The 26174-nt window shown below is 41.5% G+C and overlaps 1 protein-coding gene across 2 annotated transcripts in view; it reads left to right on the forward strand.

Annotated features, from left to right (window-relative positions):
* Window positions 1-3308: 3308 nt before the first annotated feature.
* Window positions 3309-26174, forward strand: part of plcl5 (phospholipase C like 5) — a 60777-nt gene continuing 37911 nt past the window's right edge. The window contains exon 1 of one of the 2 annotated variants that reach the window (XR_006845587.1): window positions 3309-4213. Coding sequence is in view for 1 of the 2 variants with exons in the window: in XM_046414398.1 (XP_046270354.1) it covers window positions 3911-4213 (303 nt within the window). In the remaining variant the exon portion in view is untranslated. The remainder of the gene's footprint in view (window positions 4214-26174) is intronic. The other variant, XM_046414398.1, reaches the window with a different exon arrangement.

Consider the following 26174-nt stretch of genomic DNA (forward strand, 5'->3'; position numbering starts at 1 on the left):
CCCTGATAAACAGCCCAATAAAGAGGTGTGTCTGGGTACTTTTGTCTATATAGTGTATTTCACTTTCTCGCTTTCTGTTTAATATTAGCTCTTTACCTTCAGACTGTTTTGCTCTTTGCCACCAGTCCAGATCTTGTCATCTGATCATCAGACCCTGGTGCTTTCACTGAATAATATAGTCCTTTATGGCACACTGAGCATTTAGTATTAAATGATAGATCAGTGAGAGGCCCCTTTACCAAGACTGACTGCGGTCACATCTCATGGACTCATGTGAACTGCTCTGATCCCCACTTGGTTTAAATCAGCATGAAGCTGATGTTTGAGTTTGTGATGACTGGTCGTCAGAAGCCTTTTCACATTAAAGTGAGACAGTCGGGCCAGGCAAGGAGGCTTTTAAAAGCAGAACCTTTGCTAAATTATTTCTGAGAATGCATAATACATGATCCTGAAAGATCACAAGGGAAGTGTGGTGGGGCATGGGCGGTTGGGGGTAGTGAGAGCAACTGAGGAAAAGACGTGAGCGTGAAGTTTTTCCAACCTCCTCTTCCTCATCGTTTCATTCATTTCTGCCTCTCCTTGCTGCACTCATCCTTGAGAGGTAGCCGTAGTCCGACAGTCTACATGTTTGTAAATCATTATAGGACTAAATGTGATTCAAGAGGCTGTGTTTTGGTCATAGATTAAGCCACTTATCGCCACCAAGATCTGTGAAAATATCTGCGGACTAACATGATCAAATAAGACCCTTAACTTCTCCAGACTGTCCCGCTCTCTGACAAAACACATCTGATGAATACATACACACCGTATACAGCAATCCATTGTATCATGTGGGTGTTGCTATTTACCAGAAAGAATATCCCCATTCTTTGCAGCATTTACATGACGGATAACAGTCTGATTCAAGCCCGTTCATGATGTAAATGCTTTGCTTTTTAAAGAGATGCTGAGCTCACGCCCTCGGCTGCACATGACTCCCTCCATACAAATAGGCTGTGATTTGATTTGCCTGAGTTAGAAATGGGGGTTGCATTATCCCAGCACTCTGGCCATGTCTCATCTGATGATGTGAGTTGGTCTGATGTTGAATATTATATCTGCCATCATTGTAGTTTGTTTTCCCCTGTTTCACATACCAACCCCCCCCCCCCCCCAAAAAAAAAAAACAAAACAAAAAGAACACCCAGCATCTGCTGACACCCCTAAACAAACCACAAGGCTGGACTCCCTGTTACAAAACCTTTCCAGTTCATTCTGAATGCCATTGCAAATGAATGGAACTAATATTTACAGTCTCCACTTCAGTATTTCCTCCGACTGATTGACTTCAAATCAATACCTAAGAAGAGGGGAGGTGGGTGGAGGAACATCATTCTTACATCTTTGATGAAGAATGATGCAGTTTGCAGTTGTGTGTGTGTACTTATGTGTTCTGTATAAGTCATTGCATTTCTCCCTCAGCCTCTTGTGTGTATGGAAACAGTAGGAACAAAACACATTAATTGTAACCCTTCCACACAGGTGGTTCATAGTCAAAGAGAGGCTTTAGTGTTGTTTGGTGCTGTTATTATTTGTTTCTTTTATGCTCATTTAGTTGTAGATCTTGTCACAGAAGAACTATTTACGCCCATATCTCAAAGATCAAGGTATTGGACTGTTTATTGTAGGTCTGATTCACATCATTGCAGCTACAAACAACAAGTAAATGATGAAAATGTTTCAGTAAGTCTCTTTGTTGTCCTGCATTACAACAAATTGCCTTGATGGAACAAGACACACTGTGTCCTTATTATAACTCACCTGAAGCCAGGTTCAAGTCAAGTTCATTTATAGGTTAATATCACAAATCACATGTTTTCCTACAAGGTTTTATAATCTGCACAGGACAGACCACATCAAATCAATAAGATCCCCTTTTAAAGAGAATGTTCCATAACCTGAAAGACCATTCAAAAATACAGAATTATCTGGTCCTCTCAACCATTTGACTGAACCAAATTAATATGAAGAAAGTATATGTAGGTTGTTGAGCAACTACATGTGCTGCCAAACAGACAGAGCCACAGTATGTCCTCTTCCCCATGGAGACATAAAAAGAGGACAGACCTCACAAACACACAAGGGGCAGAGCTCAAGAACACCATTCACACAAAGGAGAGAGAAACAGGGACGACATGTACGCAAGGGACAAGAGAGAAACAAGAAGACAGGCCAAATCTGCTGGAGGATGAAGAATCAGATCCAAAACATGAACGAGGCACTGACAGCCAGGGGGACGAATGTCGCAGGATGGTCGATGGTCCCGGACAGTGAAGCCTGAGTGACAAGAGAGGACAGGAAGGAGAAAGGAGGCACCCAGTGAGGACATCTGTGCGCTTGTGGGACAACAAACAAACAGAGAGATAGAGAGAGAGAGAGAGGTGCACTGGAGTCCAGAAGTTTATGGTATTCCCACCAGCAGGACAAACGGACTATAAATACTGGGCTTAATCCATCTCATGGCTCTACGTTTCTCATCCAGGTGCAAAGCATTTCTGCTTTAATTAGACAATGACAGCTAGAAAGAGACAGGTAAGGCAGGGGTGAGAAGGAAGAGGGGATGATGTGCAGCAAAAGGCCCAGGCTGGGACCCAATCTGGGCAGATGCTGTGAGGACTCAGCCTTGATACATGGTACATTCCACCAGGGTGCCCCATTTCTCTGCAGTGGATGTCCTCAACTGTGTACTGATGACTTTGCAGAGGGGTTAAACAAACACTAAATTCATTTACCCATCTTTAAAAAGCTTCTGCTGTAACACTCATTCATATTAATCAGAAGGTTATTGTTGCCTGAAGGTGGCTGCAGGTATAAAATTGTAAAAATATGTTATTCCTAATACTGAAAAGAAGCAGAATTTTTAAACTGACTTTCGCCAGCATCTTGTCACACAACCCAAGAGTGATTGTGTGTCATTTTCCAAGAGAACAGTACTTTTTAGCAAATCAGGTCCTTGAGTAATGAGAAAAGTTCACAAAATGCTTCTGAAGACTTCTTAAATTATATTTTATTTATACTTACTTTTTATTTATATTTGCTTGAATTCTAATTTTCATACAGATGCGTGTGTCAGACTTAAAATCCTGTTTATACTCATTTTTAAAGGCTTGAATGCTCCATAGCTCCCTCCTGTGGAGAGTCTGGTAAATGGTTGAGAGCTCTGCTGAAGCGCTTCACAGGTCTAATGTTGATGTTTTCGGCAGTAAAACTTTTAGAGCTTACGTTTGTAACAAATGTTCAAATGTTTGGCCTGTGAGCTCACAAACTGTCCACACGGCCACAGTCTTTGCTTTAAATAGTGGGGAGATGGTGCGCGCGCCTGCATAATCAAACTGTGATTGCAATCGTACACGCACGCGCCCGCGTGTTAAATGCCTCTATTCGAGCTCATTGCGACTGCGCTCTGCCGTCTTGAATTTGTCCCGCGGATGCATGTGAGAGGGGGGGAGCTCTCCCGTCTGCAAGCGCTGCAAAAGTGAACGGGACACGAGGCGATGCACAGCGGAGAGTGAGGCGGACGTGGTGAGCCAAACAGATTTTTGAGGACAAAGTGTAAGCTGCAAAACACAAACGGAAGCAGTAAAGCCCTCGGCACAGGTCGGAATCTGAGCAAACGTCTCCAGAAAGCTAATCTGAGGAGGAGGTCTTGTGCGGGGTGCGCCGTATGCTCATTATTTCTCCAGGACAGCAGCCTGACCGTCCGCTGCCCGGCTTCAGACGCTACCGTGCGCTCTGATGATGGACCAGCCTTGGTGATCCGGTGAAGAATACGAGCCACCCTGGACGTCAACAAGTCCACCGCGCTTTGAGAAAAATGGACTGTTTTTACATTGTGGTGGGGACGGCTTTGCTGTAACTCCAGCGGATCATGGCAGGGGTACGCGCTTCAGATGTTGTGTCGGGACATTTTTTGGATCCTGCCATCGGCTCTTCGCCGGCCCAGGGCGAGACCAACGCAGCGGGAGTCACTGGCGACGTGGCCGCGATGCCTCCAACCGGCACCCGGGCGTATTTGGAGGTGTCAGCCGCTGCCCAGAGCTACGGGGCCGAGGGAGTTTACACCAATGGACGGCACAGGGAGCACAGCAGTCCAAGGATCGGGAGTGGCAGCCGTGATAATTCGGCCGAGAGAAGTCAGGGAGCTGGAAACACACCTTGCGGCATCATGAAGGTTGGTTGATTGAAACACTTTATTCTCCTTGTCAGTGATTCTCAAGGTGACACAAGGGGAATTTGCCTAGTGGCGTGGAAACATTATGGCGTATTGAAGCAATAAAATGCTTTACAAATGTGTGGCAAGCTGTTAACTGTTATGCACTCACTTTCAGGGGTCCTTCCACTGGGTAGGCTGTCACAGAAAAGGAGAATTAACGTGCTTTTGTTTTAGCAACTCTTGGTGCAAGTTTAGCAAAACGAGAGAATGAATCACCCAGAATTACTCCACTTGGGCCTGTAGCAACAACAGAAATACAAGACACCAGTTAAGACTAACACAAATGTTCACGTCTTCACTCAGAACATCTGCTGTATTTTGGATCCTTCACATTTGGATGTCCCTACATACTCTGCGTCAGTTTCATAGAAATCAACACTTTGACATGAAGTCAGATAGATGCACTATAATATTGTTGAATATTTTTACTTCTAAACTTTGAGGACATGCGGATTGCATTTTTAATATCGGTTTCAGCAGTAGCAAAAGGAGCCCGAGAATTTTCAGTCTTCCCAGTTGGTTGTTGCTGCTCTAGTTATCCTGTACAGCATTTCATTATGCACACTTAAAACCCAGTACAGTACAGTAACACGGAACTGAAATTGTAAATTTTACAGAGTTGTAGTGTATTTGGGCTATGTGAGCTTCGATTTGATTTATGAGATTTATAGGTTTAGATTGAGATATTATGATAGCTTTCCAAGTATTATGTTATGGTATCTGTTAGAATTTAATCATGTGGTAGAGTGTTTTGTGGAGCTGCATTAGGTCCAGAGTTAATTTAACACAACCAAGGTAGAAGCATAAACAGATCGTACCGTGTGCAGAACTTTGTCTGTTTTGAAACTTTTGCCACCTCATTTGTGAGCCCGGGAAAGGCCATCTTTTTCTATACAGTCCTTTAATTAATGGAGAGTGTAACTTTAAATATTTTAATGGTCGCTCAGCCCTCATTAGTGCTCTCAGTACATGAGTCCTCCACACACTGACACAAGCAAGATGGCAAGTTTCCTTGTGTGATTTCTATAATGTTAGTCCCTTGATTTTACAACACGGAGTGCAATCTGTTAACATGACAGACTTGGTCATGGGGTCCTTGGTGGAAATTGAAGTATTGCGTAGGTGGGACACACTGGAGAGTTGCATTCTGTCATATCAGACCTAGTTTGCTTAGCAACTGACACAAAACACAGGCTATTTCTTTCATACCCCCCATTATTCGGTTCCCTGTGGATGTGAGCAAACACAATGCACTCTCCCACAGACAACATGTATGTATGTATGTATGTATGTATGTATGTACGGATGTACGGAAACAAATACTGACACTGGTCGAATGTTGTCAAGTCAATGGAATCCATTTGTTTTTCATAAAAAGAAATATCCCATGGCTCAAAAGCCCTAAATCCCTCCTCTCCTTCCACAACAATCAGTCCACCTCTGTGAAGCTCATGAGCAAAACATGACAGGAAAGCTGGAGGGGATTGTGCTGTCAAGTCTGATTGATAACAGATCTTCAATGGCTGATTCTCTGAGTACCGCATTCATATGATGTTAGAAAGTGATCCTGCTGCGCTTTTCTATTGTAGTGTGATGAAGCGTGGCAAATTCTCTCATATAGTCTCCTAAAATATCCAGGGACAAAGTCTAAAAATTAGCTCATGAGCTCAGACTGTGTCGATGTGTAGTTTCTGGAACGGACCCATGATCTCACTACTTTGGCAGGAAATGATGTGAGTGATGTATTTGGAATTCAAAAAATTGTATCAAAATTGTGTTTTAGGACCAATGTAATGATCCATTATACTCCTTCTGAGAAATGACCAGAGATTTCTTCTTTAGCCTCTTCTTAAGTTGGACAAACGTGCATACGTGCCCTTTGGAAAGCAAACAGAAAGCACAGTTCTGTTGACCACCTTTTCGTTGGTTCTGTTACTCGCAGTTTTTGTGTTTTCTGCGTCATTTGTCCCTCTTCTGTTCCCTTACAGACTAGATGCTAATCACATTTTCACACAGGATCATATTGATGAAAACCTCAATGGCTACATTTCCAAGGAAACTCTCTCTCTTTCTCTTGCAGGTACTGTAACATATTGTCGTTACAGTATCTTAGAAAATGGCGGGTGATTACTCTAGCTGCCATTAGAGTTCAGTTGAACTGTTAGTTCAGTTAGCTGTGCAGCTATTAGCTGCCTTGGTGTGGACTGGGAACTTCAGGCACTGGGGAAGTGTTGATGTTTACACCCCTAACTCAGGAGAAGTTTTCCAGGCCAGGGGGAAGGGGGGCTTAGAGGTGAATGTTGACAGGGAGCAGTGCCAAAATGGAACTGGATCAGAACAGTAGCCGATCAGTTAACGGAACTGGGCTCAGCTGCCTCCAAGTGAACATGGCCGGACCAACAACAAGGAAAACATTACAGAGATGATTTACAGTCTTTCTGACCAGGACTTTTGCTCCTGAAACAACAAGGACACAAGAACAGAAGATGGATGAAGTGGGGAGAATGAGGGAGGTTAGGGGGGTCACAATGAGGTCAGCTCTGGGATGTCAAGAGCAAAACCTGGCAAGAACACAACGTTGATCAGCTAATTGTCAACCACAGAATTATTGCTGGATCGATTTGTAGGTTTTACATCACCCATTGTGTTGACAAATCTGCAAATATTTGTTTTTGCGAAGTTGTGAGTTATTTTTCCCTTTTTTTGAGCAACAAGACTTTTGTGATGTTATACTGTGTTGAAATAAATGATAAAAATGCTCAGTCTCTTTGCTGGTTGTTTCCGACTCATTCAGAATCATGGCTGCTGTTTCTGTTTACAATGCAGTAACAGGCAACTTGTGTAATCCTTGGGATTGTAAAATAAGGATCATTAGTAGGGTTTTATATTTCTCTGTAAAGGAGCACAGTGTTGTTTGTCATTCTTTTTTTCAGCCTTAGAGCTCAAACAAATTCCTGATACTCTAAAAACTAGTTGAGTAATGAGTAATGGTTTGAAATAACTTGAAGCCATCTTATGAAACTCTTTGTTTGGGAGCAGCCCTACTTTTGACAGTAGTCAGTTTTATACTGCAGAAAAAAACTTCTAAATAATTAAACTATATATATATATATATATATATATATATATATATATATATATATATATATATATATATATATATTTATTTATATATATATATATATATATATATATATATATATATATATATATATATATTTGACTGGAATTTCATTAGATTTTAGTTTTCCAAATGCATTAGTGTAGTTTTAAGTAGACAAAAGCCCTTTGGTTATCTCCTGTTAGCAAGTGTTGTTATGTTATGTCGCTTACATGATGGCCCTGTAGAACAGGTTTGAGTATTTAACTTAAAGATATACATAGCACAGAGATGAAACACACCTCTTGCCGAGTCTTGTACCAACTGATACTGAACTGATACTTTCTCCTGTTCAGCTGGTGTGTCCAAGTAGAGTTTAATTTGTTTGAGTGCTTCTAGAAAGACACATCACACATGGTGCTCAGGAAATGGTGCACTGTTGGAGCAGAGCATGGTGGGAAAGTGGGTCATTGATTCTGTAGGCTTGGTTCATGTGTATCTTCATCACACCCACCCACTCTTAAGCAACACTTTGGTGTGAGAGTGTGAGTGTGTGTGTGTGTGTTGACTGGAGGTTTTAAAAGAGAAGGGGCTAAAGGTCCATGGGAATAGAGAAGCAAATGAGCAATTAGCACTGCGTTACCTCATTAACTTGGCTCTCAACAAGCAAGTCTTATAAGAGAGGAGTTTGTGTGTCTGTCCCTTAAGCCGGCGTCCAACTTTGTCCTCGTGTCATTTCCTCAGCAGGGTGACAGTGTCATGGTGGAGAGGCTGCAAAGTGGTTAGAGGGGGTTTGTGATGCAGCCTTGTTATGTAATGCTGGACTGTAGACAGCTGCAAGGCCGGCTCCAGCCTGGCTGCTGGGTGGAGGGAACTGACAGCCACCACAACTAGGGAAGGGAAGAGCAAACAGGATTTTACTTTCAGGATGGCACTATTGCATCTTTACGGAATCTGGCAAGCATCTACTGTATCTTTTATTTTTCTACTTTTCTTTTATTTCTTTATTCACTCTTTCCCCCATCTTCTCTGCACTTTGTAGAGTTCTTGACCTTAGTATCAGATAAAAGGTCAAACATTTTTTTCAGACATCTGCAATAAAAAATAAAGAGTTCATGACTGGGCTAAAAGTAATCCCAAAAGAAGGAAAGACGTCAGTGATGTAACACTGGGAATACAAATCGATAAAGATCACGGGGTTATCAGTCTGTCTTGCATAAGGTCCTCTCTCCTGTGTGCTAAGGCAGTCGGCGTCAGAATGGCTGAATGTCAATACATCCTCTCATTCATTCATTCATTCATATAATAAATTTGAGTCAGTATGAACCTGTGTGCCCCCCATTAGTTCATGAATGTATTGGGATGCTTAATGAAGGACATATATGATAGGCTTATGGAGTGTATCCTGTCAGCTGTGAAAAAGAGAACATCCTATGTGAGGAGATGATACTTTTGCTTTTCAAAAGGTCTAAAAGGACAAAGATTCAGGCTTTCTTCATCGCTCTCAAGGGTTCTTTACTCATTTATATTTAGGTCAACTAAATCTGGTATTTTATTTTAAAGGGAACATTGGAAAACTGTTCTGTTACTGAATTTTTACACGACTGGAAATTAAAAACAGTTAAAAACAGGAAACTTGTTATGTAATTTTAGTGCATTTGTACCTGCCATGCAGAAACGGACACCAAAAGCGACGTCAGATAAGCACAAGCGTTGGAGCACTGCTTCCATTCCCAAAGTCATCCTCTTCCACCCACTGACTATATAAATAGAAAAAGCAGTTCAGTGCTGTGTTTGACCACCTCTGGCTTTGATAACAGCTGCCACGCATCACACCAGTGACTCAACAGAGGACTTGTAGCGTCCCAGTGTTAAAACTGGCCATGCAGACATCAGTGCCTTTCATAACCGCCTAAGGTTGATGGGCAGATAGTCCTTTTTATGGTGCATTTGAGTGAATCCCACAGGGGTTCCATGGGATTTATATCACCCATGGTTGCCAGGTCATGAATGTCATTTTATCTGTCGGGGGGACATGATCTTATTGAAAATATCGGTCCCCTGAGGGGGTCCACAACAACTATGGATGCTGGAATTGGTCACTGTACTTTAAATTTGTATGGTGACAATAACCCGTGGCTGTAGCTTTTTCTGTTTATACATCTCAACAAATTGTCAGTTATTGCTTCACAAACAAAGCAAGTGTTGAAATGGAGTTGCCTTCGGATACGTTTGTGTATGTACTAATCCAGCAAACTTATGCAAATAGAAAGGCAGGGCTCAGCCTGTGCAGCATGTTGTTTGTCATGGAAAGCAGACTTTCCTCCCCAACACCATTTAGAGTTTTCCCAGACTTCTCATAAATTGGGTATTTGTAATCAAATAATGATGTTACTCCGTCAGTATCTTTTTTATTATTTGGTCGGTACAGAACACATTTGTTGGTGATTAAATGATGTCTGCTTGGCGCGATCCCACATATCTTATTTTGTATGTTTAAGGTTGTTGAGGTTATATGAGATCTAGGTTCATATTGTGATATGAGACTACATACCGTCTTACATTTAGGATATTGTTATTTTAAAGGCTGCAATACAGCAAAGTGATGTCATTTCCTGAACGTACAACACTATTCTAGCTGTTCTAATATTTGCCTTTGCCTTTTTATCTTAGATGTTATATCCACTTAACTGACGATAATTTATCAAAATTCTCATTGTATTCATGTTTTGTGAAAGTACATATAATAATTTCTGGAGTATTGTAGTAATATTGATATTGTGGTGTAAAAATAAGCCTTTCACTTTTGAATTGGTGCATTCAACGCAAAGTGCATGTCTACAAGAAGCGTATGCTTAGTATCATCATTTATATACTGTGTATGAAAATGTCAGCTGACAGTCAAGAACAGTGCACAATAGTAACTGATTTTTGACTTTTTGTACTGAGCTACAGTGCACTTTATTATCATAAAGCATCCTAGTGAAAGAAGCCCTGGTAATCCACAGTCTTCCTTTGTGATATTTCAATAGTTCACCTGAAACCTGTCTGACACCTGGATAGAAAGACACATATCACTGGGGGGATCGGCCAGACATGAGTGTTGTCTTAAAATTCTTCCCTCTGATGGATCCCATCAGACAGCACCTGGCTGCTGTTTAGCTCATGCGAGATCTGGCTGACCCTTTCAAGGACTAAGAACGCCTCACTTCAACAAGCGTGAACTAAAAACATTGATTACATTTAGTGGGATCAGCTGAGATGATAATGATGATGATGAGAATTGGAATAAGAGCATATCCACGCCTCACTGCTCATATCACAAGCTTTTCGTAGATTAAGAGCTCCCTCCAAAAATGTAATTCAAAGTAATGGACAGAAAGTATGGATAGAGATCCAGGAAGTTCTGGTAAAATTTGTGTCTCTTTTAGGGATTTTAAAGAACAGTGATTCCCATCTCTCCTGCAGCAGCACCCCATGCTGAATGTGTGGATATTTTTGGAAAACAGAGATCTGCACTGCGTTGAAAAGGAGGCAGCAGAAGATGCGAAGTAGTGATTACAGACGTCTGGGGCTGCTGAATCATCGCTTGCTCTCTTGCCTGGTTTGGCAGCAATCTACAAAATACAAACATCTCAAATAGGTCTCTTTGTATGTTGAATGCACAGCTTAGCGTCAAACAGCAAGCAAAAGCATCAACAGTTTTATAAAGGTCACTCCCCCACAGAGAAACACTCGAGAGCCCCAAATGGATTCGTACAACAAGTGTGATTAACATCTCAGTGGAGCGAGTTTAAACAAAGAGGAGCTTGTGATTTCTGTTTCTGTACATTTTGTGTTTTTGTTTGACTTGTTATTTCAAGATTATTTGAATAGGCCTGGTAAATTTCTTTTGTCGCTGCAAAATGTGTTATCGCTTGAAGCTGCACAGTTGTCAGATCAGAGTGGAACAGAGGTAGGACAAGGAATCTTGTGGGGGTCCAAATGTTTGAAGCTTGGTTTCAAATACAGTTATACAAAAGTCATTTGTCAGTTAAATTCACTGATTTTTGGAAGTTGCAGGGGTTTTCAGACTGTGAGTCAAGCCTCCCCAGGTAGAGAAAGAGAGAAAGAGATAAAGAGAAACAGAGATAACACATTAGGTAAAAGAGACAGGTGCATGTCGGTGTCCAACAAACAAGGTGGAGTTGGTGGATTGGCCTGCTTATCAACACAGTCAGCAGTGGCTGGGACACAAAGCTCATGAAAGCAGTTGATGTCCTTTAAGACCCAATTGGTGTTAAAAATCACAAATCTTCTCATAATCATAACTCAATCAAATCTCATGGGTGGAAGAACCGCTTACAGCTAACTTGGTGCCAAATGAATGCCAGTTAGTGGTGCAGGCCAGAATCTTTTGCAACATCCCTCATTGACATGGAAGGGGGCGGAAGTGGGTGGAGACAGGAACAGAAGCGTCTCTTTATTTTACTAGATCCTTTATGTACTTGTAGACACGACTTTGATGCGCTTATGCTAATTAGCAAACACTACACTAGAGAAACTGCTGTCATAGCTCTGACGAGGATTTGCTGTATTTGACTTTCCCTTCTTTGCAAATTGTTGACAGACGACACAGACCAACAGAGTTCCTGTTGTCCTCGGGCCATCCGTCTCTTGTTTTATGGGGGTTGGGACTGTCCAAAGTTGCCTCCTAATCCTTCCCCTTCCTTTACTCCCTTAAAGGATAATGACTTGAGCTGGATCCTCAATTACTCATGTGTCAAACTGAGCCCAAGACAAAAGACATTTCTTTCAACAAGAACAATTGATTTGATTGGACACCACCTGGGTGTGTTTTGGACAATGCCTTATCTTGATGATCCTTGTGAGACCTTTGCAGCAGTGATGTTGCACTACAGTAAAGGATTCTGGCATTTTGCAGTATGTGAGGTCCTCATGACAGAGAAAAATCTCTGGGCAAAGTAGTCAGGGCAGGACATTGGTTTGATCAGGAGTTGATAGCACGCAGTATTTAGCAAAATGGCCTTGGCTCGCCCAGGATAGCGGTTCATGTTATTTTAAGGGTATAAGTAAGGGTCACTAATATTCAGATTTGTCAGGCTGGATGTTTCCCAAGTTCCTCTGGGCTGGAGGAGTGGGGGTCTGATGGATGAATAGGACAATATGTCTGTGAGAGCTGCTCCACCTGGCTTTGCTGTGACGTGTTTTTTTTGCTGCCTGCAGAACATCTGGCACCTCCATTCAATCACATGTTTTCTTCTTAACATTCAGTAAGGCAGGAAGGGAATGTAGCAGTACACTGAGGAGAGATCTGTGTGACTGTGGGTGATGAAAGAGTCTGCAATCATCCAAACAGTTCAACAAAATAAAAAAAGCAGCATGGTATTTTTTTTAACACCGCTATTTGAAAGAAATTTGAAATCTGTGTGCTAGTAATCCATTGTTTCAGTGAATCATTTAAGGTGGGACTGAGAACAGTTTCGACATTCAAGACCATTCGGAAGGAGCCAAGTTAAAATTTTCTTCTACTGTCATCCTCCCACTTTTTCTGTAACAGTATGTACTTGTGCTTCAAGGTTCGCATTCTGTTATATTACAGACTGAAGTGCGAATACGAGGTTTTCCCCAGGTAATCCCCCTAGCGGGAAGAAAATGATGGAGCTGGCTCTGTTTCTTTAGGTTTCTTCTATTTTGCGACTTAATTAAAAAGAGCAGAAAGGATTGGTCACAGGTAAAATCAGTACCAGGGCCTCGCTTTATTTACTCAGACACTCAATCTGTTTTGGTTCGGTCTGCAGGAGGGAGCTCAGTGTCTTCATGTCGGCACCATTTCATTCTTCAGTTCCTCCTCCTCCTGCTACCCAGGGTGGTCTGGTGGAGTTATCTCTCTGTCTGAGATGAGGACAGGCAGAGAACGATTAGCAGAAGGAACATGTGTGTCTTTGTGCGTGTGTGTGGTTATTTTCAGTAGCAGTAACTCGGGCATTGGAAGTGACAGTGGTGAATGTTAATGGTGAATTTTGCTATATTCTTGGAAAGTACAAGTACAGCATCTTTACTTGTTGAATCAGAAGGGAATTCCTCACAGGAGGTTAATCGTGACAGAAGGCTAAACCTTCTGAATTGCTTCATGAGAGAATAAAATAAGATGTGGGAAAACTAATAATGCGAAGTAAGGCCAGAGAACAGCAGGAGAGAAGGAAAAGATGCAGCTCCTGACCATCTGATCTTGTGGGTGGATCTGCATTAAAACATGCCAGAGCTGGTGAGATATGAGATATTTTTAGGTGTTACAGTATACTGTGTCTGTGTGTATACGTGGTCTGAGAGCAGTCACATGAGTCAAGCTGTCTTGCACACAGCTTTTTCAACCCCACACATGCATGTATATACTGTACATATCCGGCAACAAAGCTCTCCTGAAGGAAAAGAAATCAAAACTATCGAACATTAGTGACAGTTAGCTCTCTGTTTCTTTCTTTCTTGTCAGTATGGAGTATGGAGACCAGTGTTATTTCTGGGTTCTGTCTGAGTCTCTTTGCTATATTTGCTTTCTTGTTTTCATTACTTTCTTCCGCACTTGTGTTCTGTCTAACCTCGCACCATGTCAAGACCGAGGCAACCACAGACCTCAACTTATATAAAGATATATAATCATATGTTTGAGCTTTTCTCACCCGTTATGAAAGCAGAACAACACAAAGATTTTTTTTCCCCCTTTTGAGGTCTACAAAACAGAGCTTCCTGTTGTCTTTTCAGGTTGAGTTAATAAGGAACTTGATGTGATTATTTCATGATTAGTTTGCAGCTTCAGTCACGGCATAACTAACGGTATTGGATGTCAAACCACAAGGCTTTCTCGGAACTGACAGAAGTTATTTGTCAAACACTGAAAGATGGCATCGAATGTCAGGATTGATTTGTATTTTCATTTCTTATTAGTTCAAGTTTAAATCTGAATAAAATCAATTTAGCGTTTCAGTTTCTGTAGTGAAATTCAGGTATCATATCGACAGTTATGGCAAAGTTTCAAACAATAATTATGTCAGAAAATTAGCCTCAACTCATGAGAGTTGATGGGGCTGCTTTCCTATTCTTTATTAGAATTTTTAACTGTGGCATAGCTTTATGGATAGCAATGTGTCTTGGTTGGTTGGTTGGTTCACCACTTTGGCCCAGACTGAAACACCTCAACAACCATCGCCAGGATTGCTTTATTTCTTGATCTCCTGACTTCTCCTCAAGCACCACTCGAAATTTGTCCAAAACCATGACCAGATGCAGAAATAACATGAGCTGACTTAATAATGCCCCGGCTACTTTTATGTTTTGTGCTTATTAGAAATGTTAGCATGGTGACATGCTATACATGCAAAGCAGCATGTTTCCAGATTGGCTGTCTGTGCCGAAGTACAACCTCACAGAGCTGCTAGAGTGGCTGTGGACTCATAGTCTTGTTTATGCATAGAACTCAATGGATTGCAAAACTTGACTCAATGCAATATTTATCATACAGAAAACAAGCCATAGAAATCTTCTGTCCAAGCATGCAACTGCAGCACAGAGGTGGCAGCCTTACGAAATGAACTTCCAGCTGTGTCGCTTTGCATAAGCATGCCCTAGCTTTTGGGGTTTATGGTGAATGAAGTGGCACATCGTGTTTGTGAGAAACAAGGGCCACTGTGTAGAGCTTTGATGTCTTTTGAGCTGTACTCTGTCGTTTTACCACTGTGATTTACAATAGACACTGGTACACAGATGCCAAGGATTCACAGATGGTGCCATTTTTCTTTTTGCCCTGGCACAGATGGCATAGGATGAGGAAATTTTGCGAGCTTTAAGCATGTGAGTTAAGCTCAGGTTGCGTGTGTGTGTGATTGGAAGGGGATGTGATGTACAATTTAATTGTCTTGTCTGATTCAATGTTAGTACAAGAGGGAAAGATCACTTAGGTTAAGCTCTTTCCCTCATGCATTTCATGTTTTGTTTCAGATTCTGATTTTTTTTGTTGTTGTTGCCAGTAGTTATGGTTGCTGCCCACACATTATGAGAAATGTCTTCCTTAAACTGCAACACCTACCCAAGTTGAACGTGAGCTGCCACCATAGCATAAATTTTTCACATTTAGGTAACTTCACCTTCCTCCCATATGTGGGCTCTGTCTTGGTGCTGTTGTGTCCTCATGCATGCTGGCCAGCTGTTAGCTATGTGTGTTGTTGTCCCAGGGTGTCTTTCTGCAGGTTACAGTGCAAGTATGGGCACGCCACTCAGAAATTCCACTGATGCCGTAAACACACACACACACAGTGCTCACATTTCCTTTGCGGCATCAGATTGTTTTTTTCTGCAGCTTAACAACACATGTTATTGACAGTTTCTTCTGGAGGATTTCACTAAATCACTCTTAACATTCTTCAAGTGTGTTTTCAGCTTAGTGAGGAAAGCTCTTGCTCGATGTTCATCTCCTCTGTAGAGTACGCATGTCTACATGGTATGTGTATTTGCAAAGCTGCACTGTATATGTGTAGTTACTGACAGAGAAAGGCTTCAGTCAGCCTTGAGAATATATAAGGTATGAGTTTGGGGATTGGCGCTCTCATGTGATCCCAGCTTTCTATCTGCTCTGGGCCTCTGGTCCTCCAGTCCTCAGCCCACTGAATGCTTTGCATATCAATTTGTATATTTATGTTTTCTCTGAAAGTCTGCAGTTTGTGTGTAAAGGGGAAGAAGGCTGGTCTTTGGAGTGAGGGATTTTTGCATTGCATGTGTCTTGAGAGAGAGTTAGATCTGGACATTACAGTGTGAAATGTGATACTGCACAGTGAGCTCTGCCCTGGAGCTGGGAAAATAAGAGAAAGAGAAAGTACAGGGCCCTGATGACAGAGAGGGAGTTGATTGATGTTGGTTTTCTTGATGAAAATGAAGGCAGAAAGTTAAAAATAAAGGTTAAGAAGCCTTTTTTAAAATACTTTAATATTTTATTTGAATTTTGTAAAAAAAATCCAGGTTCTTTAATTATGTCATTGTATGTTTACAATCCACAATTGTGGATATATTTTACAAGCAAAGTCAAGATTTGCAGCATAGAACTGTGCATCAAAATGAAGTTCAAACAAAAACTCAGTCACAACCTGCCTGTACCCCAAGCATCATCTTTCCATAAGTGCTACATGGTGTGACAGTTGATGCAGACTAAATGCTGAACTGGAATGAATATTATTTCCACCATCTCATGTTTATTTCTGCTTCTATGGCTGCTACAGCTCCTACTGAGCCTCACAGTGAGGAGCAAACACTTTTTTCCCCCCGCAGCAAGCGGAAAAATGAGTCAGGAAAGGGTTGATAAAAGACAGGGACAAAACAAGTTATAAAAAAGCCTACATACCCCCCCGCACACACACGCCACCACCACCACCACGACCACCACCACCACCACCATTGTCCATAGATGCAGTCTGTGCTCGTGCAGAATCTAACTTCACAGATTTTAGCACATTGCAGACAATGTGTTCCATGCTTTTGTTAAAGTTTGGTTATCATTGTGTGGTCGCATATTTGTAGCTGCAGAGACTCTGAAAACTCCCAGGTGGTCTGTTCAAGGAAATTCTGGCCTCCCCACCATCCTTGGAAAAACAAAATCATTTTGTCTGAAAATCATCTCCAGAAGATCACTAATAAACAGATTCCTTGAATAGGATGACCAGGGTTTGGTTGATCCTTGCTGTTTCAGTGTTGCTGTTTTTGCAGCCAACTTTTTATGTCTTGTAGGACAATGTAGGATTTTTTTTCCTTAAGCACTTGAATACATCTACAAGGAAGATGTTGTATGTTATCCAACTGCAGTAACATACAAAAATAATCTCAATTTTACAATCAAAAACACAACTGTTTCACACTGCAGTGAAATGAAAGAATTTGGAAAGTACATGGAGTTTGTAGTTAATAATGAAAGCTTGTCAAATAACCAGCATAATAAGTTCCTAGTGTCAAGGTGCACTTTTTATGTGGATACCTCATTAATGTCATTGCATAATGTCAGACTCCAATTAGCCCGAACGGATCAGGTCAGTCAGTGTAAGTGGGTACAAATTCTCAGCTCAGGGTGACCCAGTTGTCAACAGCCTTGACAAGGTGTGTGAGAGGAGTCCTTTTTTTGTCATGAGCCTTTTTTAGATGAACACAGAGGTGTGGAGGAGGAGGAGGAGGGAGGAAAACTGTTCACTGGTCAACAGTCCAATTTTATTTGTATACTTGTATGTCTGTGTGTGTGTGTGTGTGAGTGAGTGTTGGTACAGGCTTGTTGGATGTGCACACATGAGCAGGTGTAACTTTGAGTGCATGATTGTATGATTGTGTGAAAAGGTCAGACACTCATGCAACAGGGAAGTCGATTTGGTAATCAGGAAGAATTAAGGTCAGTGTGTTGCTCTGATTGTCAGCAAGTTGGCGGGTGCTCAGCGGTGTAGGTGGCACACAGCATGCGCTGAAAATAAACGAACGAATTTCAGTACCTCCGGTTCACATCTCATCATTGATCCATTGATCCTTATTATTGATTATAATAATGATCATAATTTGGGTTTTAAAAGATTTGAACAGATATGAAGTGCATTTAAAGTTCCCACAAGTTTTGGAATTTGAAAGAAACTTAGAACAAATGTAAATAAAAGTACAGACTGTTTCTTTAAAGGAATAGCTCACTATTTTGCAAAGAACAATTGTTGGTTTCCTTGTACAAAATTATTAACTCGAGTTTCATTAACAGTTGCAATAGTTAAAAATACCAACACAAAAATATAACCTATAGGCTCTGGCTTTCTTAGATTGTTGCGACATATTTGTGTGTCATACGACTACTAAATGTTTAGTATTGGTCACATTGACGGTTAAAATATGAGTCAAAGTTTCCTCACAGCTCACATCTACAGGAAGACTCAAAGGAGACTGGTTGATTGTGTTGGTGAACGCTGGGTGAGATCCTCACAGTGACTAGATAGACTTCTTACTGTGTTCCACCTACTGGGCTTGGCCTGGTTATTAAATGCCCCATGCTGGACCAGCAGTGAGGGAATAACACGTAGATTAATGACCAGACTGCTTTGTTTAATGCAGTTTGGCAATGGAGAGAAAAGAAAAGGGAGTAGGAGAAGAGAGGGGGGAGTCAGAGATGGTGAGAAATATGAAAAGGCAGAGGGACAGAGATGGGAAAAATAGAAGAACTGAGAGGGCACTGCCTGTTCTACAGCTATAGGCCATTAGCACCTTCGGTTGGCAGTAATCCTGAACAGCGAGGACTGCAGTGTTCTCCCAACAGCCCAGTCACGAAGCAGGAGGATGCAGAGAGAGGGGGAGAGAGACGGGGAAGCGAGACACAGATGAAGAGAGAGAAGATGTGAAACCATACATTTTGCATGTTCACGCTTCAGTGAAGCCACACAGTTGCTCCTCCCGCCTTCCTGTCCTTATTTAACCTCAGTATAGTTTTCACCAGCTGTTTCAAACAGAGAGACACTACCTGTGTGAGGACTGGATAGATGCTGTTTGCCTCGAGAGACTCTCACAAATGTGTACGTTGTTTGGCAGTTGGAAAGCTCGGTCTTGAAACCAAGTGTAATGACATGATTTGTCAGAGAAAACACAACAGCATTGCAGACTGAGATCGTCAGTCACAGGGATCGTTGTGATCCGTGTGTTTGTGTGTGCACGCGTGTGCTCAGTTTAATGTGTAATGTAGTCCAATTAACCAACAAATTATTAATTCCTTGATTATCATTCATCTGTTCTGAATGAGATGACTCATAGTTGCGTATATTATTTCCTTTTTTTTCATTAGTTCTGTCTTTAGTTTAGGGCTTCAATTAACAATTATTAGTCATCTTAAAGCAAAAGTCCACATATTTGACTTCAAAGCTATGCTGAAAGCACAGTTTTATTCCCTCCTTCAGTTGGTTCATACTTGAAGGAGTCGCTGATGAAGAAATATGGTGCCGACTAACTCCATGTTTATGCTTTTAGGAATCTTATTTGCGTACCAAGTTTCGCTTCTTTTTTTCCCCCACAATTTTAGTAATCACAGTTTTATTCACATGCTTTAACCCCCATTGTTTACCCAATATCAACACCTGCTTACGAAACAAATGAGCCAAAGTCCCCTTCTCTCACCTGCCACGGAGTATAAATACACATGCAAATATAACTGCTAAAATAGGTGTTTGTCTGCATGATGGGTGTAGTTAGTCTAGATTTCTATTTTTTTAATTTAATTTTATTTTAATCATGAGCTTGTGCTACAGTTTTATGTTACGGCGTTTAAATTTTCCCGCATTTTCCACAACTTCCACATATCACAAAAATAACTTGGAACTTTCGTGACTCATTGAGGACATTATAGGCAGAAAACTGGACAAAGTAAGCAAAAGTAGGCCATGACTGCTTACTGGCGACAAATAGAGCACCTCATCTCTCTAAATCATTCATCGTCTAAGAATTCATTACTGAGAGAATAAATGCGGCACTTCATATTTATCTGATGTTATCTACTCTGCTCATGAGTGTGTATTCAGGGGTCTGACTGCAGATGAGCAAAGACCACAAATAATGTTTTTAACTGAAGTGTGTGTGTTCTCAGAAACGTAAGAAGTATTCCAGGAAACTGCTAAACGGTGTAGATGAGAAAAGCAGAGGAGGCACATTTAGTGCATGTCAGTTGTCCCCATCACCTCAAGTAATTAGTATTCATGCTGTATTCACAGACACCTCATGCTCAGATTGATAAAACTCCCTCGGGCCTTGCATATGTGCATGCGTGTTAAGGTACTGGAAACAGGTGCACATTTCCCCATTTGCCCATCTTTGTTTACATTGCTCGTGGCTGTGAGGAGGGTACGGTGTGTGTGTGTGTGTGTTTGTTATTGTTCATACTCTGGAAGAAGCATGCATGGTGCTGGCAACAACACCAGCCCCTGTGGTGCAGCCTCTCTCCTACCTGCCACTTACACTCCAGACTCCACAGACCCATACATGTGTGTGTGTGTGTGTGTGTGTGTGTGTGTGTGTGTGTGTGTGTGTGTGCGTGCATGCGTGTGCATGTGCATGCACTGCTTCAAAACACCACTCAAAACACCACTGCCGTCCCACACAGTGGCTCACAGTCTGCTGTCACAGACCAAAAGGAGTGGAGGAAAATTGTGGAGATGAAAGAGTGACAAAAGGAGGTCTGGCTAAGGGGAGAGAATTAAAACAGCGTTGTTTTGGTGATGGAGTGTGTTTGGATGTTCTAGAAATGAAGAAAAAGGAAAAACAAATAAGTTTCAGTGGAGAGGTGGGGGGTGGGAAAGGAAAAATGCAGGTAGTGCTGTAGATGGAGATTGAGCCCCGAGAGGTCAAGGTGAAAGCTGGAGGGAGCGAGAGTTGTTTACAAGACAGAGAGCTACATGATTGGATAGCAGAGGAAGAAAAATGGGATTGAGCAGGAGAAGAACTTTATGCTGGAGTGGGAGGGTTGACGTGATGGTCAGCTAAATCTTTAGGCTGGCCAGGTGCCATTAGATTAGCAGATAACTGCGCAGCAATACCATTAGAAACTAGTTTATCAAACAGTGATGCTAGGAGCACCGGAGTGGAAAACAGGTGAAGGCCAAACTGCACATCCTAGGGACGACTTCAGACTGTAAGCACAAGCATGCATGCAACCACACATGCACGTGAACTGCTTGCTAATGTAGTTAAATGCTTTCCTGTCCGAGCAGGAGTTTGTCCTTGTAAGAGGATGTGGTGCTCCTCCCTCTTCTCCTACTCAGCCCCCTGCCCACCACCCCTCACCTCCCAACTCGCTATCAGACAAGACAGAGATAGAAAAGGAGAAGAAATACGATCACATTTCCCAGAGTCAACACTGCATAGCTAATATAGGAACCTGGCATGTAGCTATCAGTCCTGAGCATTTCCCATCCCGGCCCGTGCCAGACACCATCGCAATCTCCTCCCCTGCTTCAGGTATTGATTTCAGACTGACAGGAGTTGTGATGGCCAGCATGACTGTGGAGCTGTGTTGCCTGCCCTTGTGCAATAACTCTGTATGTTATGGTTGTCATGTATGTAGGGCCATTAGGTTGCATATGGTATCAGGTCAATTGCTTCATCCCTTACTGATGGAGCTCTTGACTGGAAATAAATGGAAATAGAGGCCTGCTCTGTGGAAATGTGTTATCGACTGGGCTGTAAAAGTAAAGTACATCTCTGTCTGCAGCCCACACAAGGTGAAGGGGCCACGCACGCCAGTGCAGGGCAATGCATGATTGGAGTATATCTGCACCATGTTATAATTAAATAGGGTGCATTTTGTATGTTTGATGTATTTTATCTGGAAAATTAGTTTAAACACTATGCATTAGTGCCTTTCAACCTATTTGACACATGGCAACAGAAAGCAAGTATAGAAATAAACTTGTTGAAAAGTTGAAAAGAAAAAACCAGAGTGGTGCCCAGACACAGCACAATAAACAACAGACAGTAGACCGTAGTGCCAGACTTCCTAAAATAATATTTACATTTGGAACAGCGGGTCCTGTCAGCTCTGAAAATTACAGGCCATCACAGAAAGCAGGTAACTACTCACTTAATAGCCAACCGACAGCTGAACATGAAGAGGTTTTAGGTCAGCTCACAGTGCAGTAATGTCTTATTGTGATCCAGAAACTTATTTAGCTTACTAAATAAGATGCTCATCTTTAAATGAGACAACTTTAGTAGTTGACTGTCCAAGTTGCATTTTTGAATGTCTGAATGAAAGCAAAATTCCAAACCATTCAAGCCATGGCCTTGTCTGCTGTCTCAGAGTATGAGGTTTGATGGCGGAGACACACCATTTCATGCCTCTATAGTCAACCATCCATGGTGTGTCAATGTTCTCATCGGTTCTCAAAATTTGATATATTCCTTGAAAGGAGACTGGAAGTTCCACCTATCTGGTTCAGCCAGTGATTTCCACACTTAAAGCATTTATCAGACTTCATTCTGCTCTTGATCAAAGCTCATCTGTATCAAGAAGACTGTGATGTGAGCTACTGTATTTTCAATGATAGCTGTGGTTAAAAGTACGCATGACACCCATGAGCCTTGTTGTTACCCGTGACCACACTCACTGAGTTTAGTCTAGAACAATCAACCCAACCTTGAATATTCATGATGCGAGCTCTGTATTTTCAGATCAGGCATATTTTTGGCGGTTTTTTGCATCTTCAACCCTACAGAGTTGCAGCTTTGTCTAGCTTAAGAGCATGACAGAAAGTGAAAGAGGATGTGCAGCTGGAAATTGTTTTCTCTTCACTTTAAAAAGCAGAAGCTGAAAGCTGAACAATCAAGCGGAAAAAGTGGCGAGTCGGCTGTATTTGTGAGAGAGAGCAGAGACCGAGAGAGACAGCAAGACATCTGTGAAGTAATGCCTCATAAGGCTTTCTCAGTGCGTCTGGCTTTGTTTTGGAGGGATGAGGGATGTTGTGGGGGTGGGGTTAGTTGGGGATCAGACAAACTGACAGCTGGACCTGGGTTGAAAGGACAAATAGTGACCCAAAGTAAAATAAGGTGAAAAATGCGCACGCTCTGAGGCTAAACACAGGTTGTTGACATTTGCCCAGCCTAAGGGATATTGTGGAGGCTTGCATGTATCTCACTTTATACTTTGCATGCTTGCATCATGCACTCATCACTCATGACTCAGCACTCAGAGAGAAGGAAACAGAGATGGAGAGTCTGTAAGCGCACTGAGGGCAGCTCCTTGCTGCCTTTGAGCTCCTCTAAAGACAGCTTTCCATCACTCCTTTCTCCCTGATGTAACGTGATGTGACGGAACAGTGTGTGCAAACTGAAATCAAAGCTGACACAATGCAGAGAACACCGAGGGAGTAAGGAAAAATGTGTGATTTTGTTTATTTTCTTCTTTGCATTTTGATTTCTTATTTTGTTTTTTTTAAAACGCTGCCGCCAAGCAGAGATCCAGCTATGGCCCCCTTTGTGTTTGCACTAATCTGCCCTTCGACACTGAATTAGTCGCTGTGCTGGAAGATGCACAAGCAAACACCCACGTCTTCACCTGCCTTCACTCACACTCCCATCAACCTGCGTATTGATTCCTCTCTGCATTTTCACACTGTTCGGGCAGAGTTAAAACAGGATGACTCATTTCGCTGTGTCCATTGTTTTCCTCCTGCAACGGCGCTATACACTGAGATTGGTGTCCTTCAGACCACCTCTGCACAGCTCAGGGACTGGATGTACCAGGCTCAGTGTGCAATGCGCAGCAGTTGTCTTCCCCTACTATTAGTGAGCTGGGCCTCTGCCTCACCCACATCCTTTTCCTGCTTGATGATCACAGACGACTATATTTCCCTGTAGAATCAATTTTATTTCCCAGGAGAATCAGGTGGTGCATGTAAACTTATTGCTCTTTGAGAAGATACAGCAAACCATTATTCGATCGTTCAATAATAATGGAATAATAAATTTGTGGTTATTGGAGTGTCTTCAGAATAACACACATTTCATGATTGTAAATAACATTTTTTTTTGCTCTTGTCTGCTGTGAATAACAGAATCCGTGGTCTGCTTATGGTATGCATCATGTATTGTGACCTTTTTCCGTGATAAATAAAGGTTACATGGAAATACACGTATAAATTTAAATATTATAGGTGATATTGCTTATTCTGGTAAAGTATAAAGAGTTCAACAAGCGGTCAGGAATCATATTTCTAACCGACTGTGTGTTTCAGTATTTCTGGCCTCTCTTTGTCCTTTTGTGTCAAACTAAAGCCGTTTCTTTCCTCTGTTGGCCCTTGAGTCACTGACCTTCTTTGAGTGTAAATTAACAAATGAAAGGCATCGCTGAGTTGCCAGGCAACCAGGCCACTCTATTAACCTCTTCATACATTTCTCTCTACATCTCAAATTAATGAATTACAGTAGGAATCCTGGATGAACACATAAGCATCCTTCTATACGTATATGATGTAGTCTATGGCATAATCACCTGTGATTACACCAGAAAAATTCACATTCAGATGCCAGTTTATTATGAGGCTAAAAGTAGACATAATATGTAGTATGTCATCACTTATATCAATGAGGGTAGACAAAATACTAGAAACATTTACAATTATGCTTATCCATAATTGCTGGTCACATATCTGACAAAACGTGTGACGACTGCTTGATCAACTGACTTTGTTCATACTGAAGATAATGAATCCCAGGGATAAAAGTGAGAACACTTGTTTCTGACATGGAAAAACAGAAAACATCAATCTCTGTCCCAGTATGTTCCCGTTTAGTCACAATCAATGCGTCATAAAAGCATTTCGAAAATAAAGACATATTGAGAGAGCACACTGTGACCTGCCTGTCATTATCTAACTAGTCACCTTACCCCAGAGATGAGGCCGGACCTGATCTTCAACAACCCCTCTGCATCGTGACAGTTTGATGCTAAGTGGAAGGCTGCAGTAAAGTCCCTGTGCAACAAAAAAGCTCCAAGCTACACCATTTACTCGCGACACCTCGCACAACATGTCAGTTAAGCAACAACTACTATGAAACAGTCCCAGCGGTGTTTTCTATTAGCGGTAAACTGGCAAGTGAGTGTATGTATACTATAGCCTCTATGGAGCCTGCTGTAGCATATATGTGGACTAAATGAACATGAAGTGTTGGAGGCGGAGGTTTGTAATTTGTTACAATTTAAGCCAAATATAGTTAACCTCATTAAAGGTTTATTGGTCTCTCGGATAAAGCTGCTTTGGTTGTAAAGTGACAATAATGTGTTCCTCTTACAAGCAACGTGAAAGGATTATTATTATTAAAATTAATTGTTTCTCACTGGGGAGGCTACATCCCATGTGTCCAGAGTTAGTGAATCAGCCCCGCCATTGTTGCTCAATCAATTTTTATTTTTCCCTTGGCAGAAAAAAACCATCAGTTTGGACAACATGTATCTGTACTTAAGGAACCTTCACCATTTCTGTAACGGCAGCATTTTTAGAGAAGTTGTCCTTTTTATGTCTTCTTGCACAGAGTCCCCAACAGAACATCTACTGCATTTTCATGTGTCATTTGCATGTGACATAATGAACTTCCACATGATGACACCATCACAGATGTAAAATAAAAGAAAAATAGTGCAAATGAGCTGTTAAATAACCTAAGGTACAGTATTTGTCACATTCTTCCGTCCTCGACTGCGCAGCTTCATGCCTCGTCTCTCATGACTTATCTTGATCACCAAATACAGGACTGTTTGCTATGCAGAATATAACATATTGCAAATTGGCTGTTGCTTACTTCCTGGTGAGCCATTTTTTTCCTTAATGGTACCTGTTGCTGTTATTGTTGTCCTTGTCTGGGAAACAATAATGTGCAATATATCATCATATAAACTGAACATTTGTTTATTTTTGTGTAAAGGTTTAAAAGCTGAAGCTGGAAGTTCATGTTTGAGATGTTCATTGTTGATTATATTGTGTCTAACAGTGGATATTTTGACTTGTGAAATAGAATTGCGTAATATGGGAAAAATTGACATTAAAGCAACATTTTTATCTGGGATATATATGTATTGTGATGTGCAAAAATACAGGGTTTTTTTTTACCAGATCCATGATACATTTTGGGTATTTCAGAATATGTAATTCTACCGCAGTTTTGCCACATAAATGGATTTTTCCTGCAGATTAGTCAAGGAAAATGAGAACATTGTTGGTTTTCTTTTTGTATCAAGTAGACAAAAGGGTGTAGCATGATAAATCTAAGTTAATTTGCAATGTG

The sequence above is a fragment of the Scatophagus argus genome, chromosome 16 (assembly GCF_020382885.2).
Source record: "Scatophagus argus isolate fScaArg1 chromosome 16, fScaArg1.pri, whole genome shotgun sequence".
NCBI lineage: Eukaryota > Metazoa > Chordata > Actinopteri > Scatophagidae > Scatophagus > Scatophagus argus.